The sequence below is a fragment of the Diplotaxodon limnothrissa genome, linkage group LG4 (genome assembly GCF_057381915.1).
Source record: "Diplotaxodon limnothrissa isolate DT_005_m linkage group LG4, D_limnothrissa_male_GT1.1, whole genome shotgun sequence".
NCBI lineage: Eukaryota > Metazoa > Chordata > Actinopteri > Cichliformes > Cichlidae > Diplotaxodon > Diplotaxodon limnothrissa.
The window spans coordinates 16,797,678-16,800,914 of NC_140599.1; the positions used below are offsets into that span (position 1 = coordinate 16,797,678).

Here is a 3,237-nt window from a genome sequence, read left to right on the forward strand (position 1 = left end):
CAAATGCAAATTCCTTGCTGACAGTTTAACCAAAAGGCATTTCCAGTGAAAGCGAAAAGCTAAACCAGTTCCAGACCACGGAAGTTGCAGCATTTTTACAAACCAATTCTGGTTCATCCATTTCATTCAACGATCCACTTTCGCCCTTCTCATTCTCCGTCGCCGCCATGCTTTTTCCGCCATGTGCGTATGAAAACAAAGGCACTGCGCATGCGAGTTTGACCCATATTCTATCGCGATATTTCATTTTCTTATCGTTGCCCAACATTATACCGGTATTACCGTGAACGGTATGATATGGCCCAGCCCTACTTTGAACTATTCTTCTTCCATGATGGAATTATTGTACCCATGCATCTTTAATGACTTTCTAAATAAGAATGGGATGCACAAGTTTGAATTTATTTGGGATTTTATGTGATCCACACTGGCTTGTTCAAGTTGAGAGGGTCTCTTGGAGACATTTCAAACAATGGGAAAGTCCAAAGAACAAATACAGGTTACAATGTAACAGTGTGATGTTAACAACTAATTTTTACCAACATCTGCAAGTATTTGTTAACTACTAATTATTTATTTATGGTCTATAATTTGACAATGGGTCAAATAGTGGGTCTTAAGCAATTGCAGAGTAATATTGTCTGTTTGAAATGTCATTCAGATTGAAGGCTCCTCCCACACTCTATATAATCTTCCTGGGTGCAGAGAGACTAAGTCCCTGCAGAACTCTCATTTCTTCTCAGCTGTACTTAACCTACTACATATGCCAAGATGATGAAGGTAAGTAAATATATACAGTCTTAAGCAGATGGTACAAGCTTATTCTTTTCCAGGTTGATGTAACTAAATCAGCAGAGTTATGCTTAAACTAAAGTATAAGCAGTATACTTTTAGGTTTGTTGTTTTTTCATAATTCTGACATTTTGGATTTATTTGATGGCCTTTTATCATTGAAATATTCATCACAGAGCATATGTGTGCATTAATCATTTCTTAATTGTTATTTTGTCTTCTCAGCTACAGATGGTTGATGCAGGGCATTATTTATTATGGGTGCATCACTATTTTGTAATGCTATTGACTCTTTTTGGAGTCATTTATTATTTCAGCTTCAGCCAGTAAACAGCACTGTCCAGTGCAGTATCACCAAAAATCCCTGTCTTTATCTGTACAGGATATGATAATAAAGAACATGACCTTCAAGGTCGAACAAACCCTGACTGTTGTTGGAGTCATCAAATCTGGTAAATACTGATTAAGGATAAGATGTATTAGGATTTTTAAATTAGTGAGTGAGTCATAGTAAAGTTGAAAAATAAAATATATTTATAATAAAAAGCTTTTGGAGACTTTTTTGGAGTAACAAGAGTAATTGTACTTTCAATCAAAGTTCCACAAATGTACATCTTATTATACAGAGAAAAGTTGCACAAAAATGATAACTAAATCTCCAGGTAAGAGGAAAAATTAGAAAATTTGATTTTGTAAAGTATCTCTTTAACCTCCTAGGATCTTTTGTCCACATACGTGGACATCACATTCTGGGTGATTAAATTAAATTTTGCTCTACAAGGGCCCGATATCCACTTACGAGGACATTATACTGTGCCACTGTCCTATTGAATTTAAAGCAAATGTCCTTTCATGTGGGTCTAATTTTTCTCAGAAACAAAACTTAGGTTAAAAAAAAAAAAAAAATCAGGTAATTTTTTTTTCATTCATCAGGTCCCAATCAGCCCAAATAGAAAAGAGAAATTAAAAATGCATGCCATGAAAGAGTTTGGGTCTTAGGAGGTTAAGGTAACTGAAGTTTGAAAGGTACTGATATAAAATGTGCAAATATGAGAATTTTTATTTGGGGGTGAACTTTCCCTGAAAGGTAGGTAATCACACTCTGTCACCATTTTATTAAGATTTACTATCTTGGGGCAATTATTGTAGCAAAATTATTTGCAAATCTGTGCCGATAATTTTGTATCTCTATGTCAGTCCATTTTAGTCCCATATTTTCTGATCCTAAATACTGTATAATGTAATGTAATAGCTTTCTCTCATTGCAGGTTTGTTGTGGATATTGGTGAGAGCGAGGACAGAATTGCATTTCATTTCAACCCTCGTTTTGATGACAGCAGACACATAAATATAATTGTCTGCAACTCTTTTGAGGGAGGCAATTGGCATCAGGAGCAATATGAGAAAAGCTTTCCTTTCAGCCCGGGAAAGGAATTCAAGGTGTGAGAGTGTGTTTGTCCGTATTGTAGCCTTGTTCTTTCATGCAATCTCTGTTGGAAAATGTGTGTCACGGTATCTTTGATTACATTAAAAACGTCATTATTTGACCTTTTTCTGAGCTATATTACAGTGTTCACATCCTTTGTCTCTCTGTTTCTCTCACTCAAAATGCCTTTTTAGATCTCCATTCAGTTCACTTGCTCAGAGTTTGTGGTGACTTTATCAAATGGCTCAACGGTCTGTTTCCCCAATCGCATGGGTGCAGAGAAATACTCTGTCATGGGCTTTCATGGGGATGCTGTCATCAGAAGCATTGAGATCAAGTAAAACGACATCCACCCTTGAATTGCTGAATTGAAATTCTTGTTTTATTTTTCTGTTTGTCTGGCAGCAGATTTTTAGCTCTGCACACAGATGACTGAACATCCTGTTATGGAACTGTGCAGTTTTAAAGTAGTCCAAGGGATTTTTTGGTTTGGATTTGTAGTTTTTTGCTTGCAAGAATCATATACAGTAAACTATCATCAAGTTTCCTTTAATGTGCCTTTAAATGCTTCACTATTCACTATTTGTATTTTCCAAGACTTTTTACTTTTCAATTCTTTCCTGCAAAAGCATCAATAAAGCATGTTCTACTATGAAAAAAAACATGACTCTGGTGGCTCCTTATACTTGTTTTACAATGCCTTTCATCCTTTCCCAGTGAAACACAGGCACTGCCCCGCTCTGTGATTTGAACTTTTACATACAAGTCATATTTCATACCTTCACAGTTTTGGGTCCAGTTTAAGTTATGAGAAGTGTTTATACCATAGATTAATTTTTCACATATAACTAATCTATCTACTAATCTATACATGAACTGTTAATCCTTAATTAATGTTTTTCAAAGCAGGATTTTGGAATTATTATTATTTATTAGGATTTATTTTTGGAGAAAAATATCTACACAACATCGTGCACAGATTTATATAAGAAATGAACACAAAACAGACATGAAATGAA

General features: G+C 35.1%; 1 protein-coding gene across 2 annotated transcripts; it reads left to right on the forward strand.

Annotated features, from left to right (window-relative positions):
- Positions 1-1,174: 1,174 nt before the first annotated feature.
- LOC146633538 (beta-galactoside-binding lectin-like) lies at positions 1,175-2,559 on the forward strand. Of its 2 annotated transcripts, XM_085352319.1 has the most exons (4): positions 1,178-1,244; positions 1,391-1,400; positions 2,061-2,232; positions 2,413-2,559. In XM_085352319.1, exons 1-4 carry the CDS (start codon positions 1,178-1,180, stop codon positions 2,557-2,559), a joined length of 396 nt encoding a protein of 131 aa, XP_085208445.1. The 2 variants fall into 2 exon arrangements, with proteins under 2 accessions (XP_085208447.1, XP_085208445.1); XM_085352321.1 differs by lacking the exon at positions 1,391-1,400 and having other exon boundaries at positions 1,175-1,244; positions 2,045-2,232.
- Positions 2,560-3,237: the final 678 nt, after the last annotated feature.

What these genes read in the sequence shown, in the direction of transcription:
- LOC146633538 (XM_085352321.1), top strand. Translation starts at nt 1,178, where the DNA reads ATGATAATAAAGAACATGACCTTCAAGGTCGAACAAACCCTGACTGTT. An exon ending in TGTTGGAGTCATCAAATCTG is followed by an intron (nt 1,245 to 2,044) that starts GTAAATACTGAT and finishes GTAATGTAATAG; the next exon opens with CTTTCTCTCATTGCAGGTTT. An exon ending in GCCCGGGAAAGGAATTCAAG is followed by an intron (nt 2,233 to 2,412) that starts GTGTGAGAGTGT and finishes ATGCCTTTTTAG; the next exon opens with ATCTCCATTCAGTTCACTTG.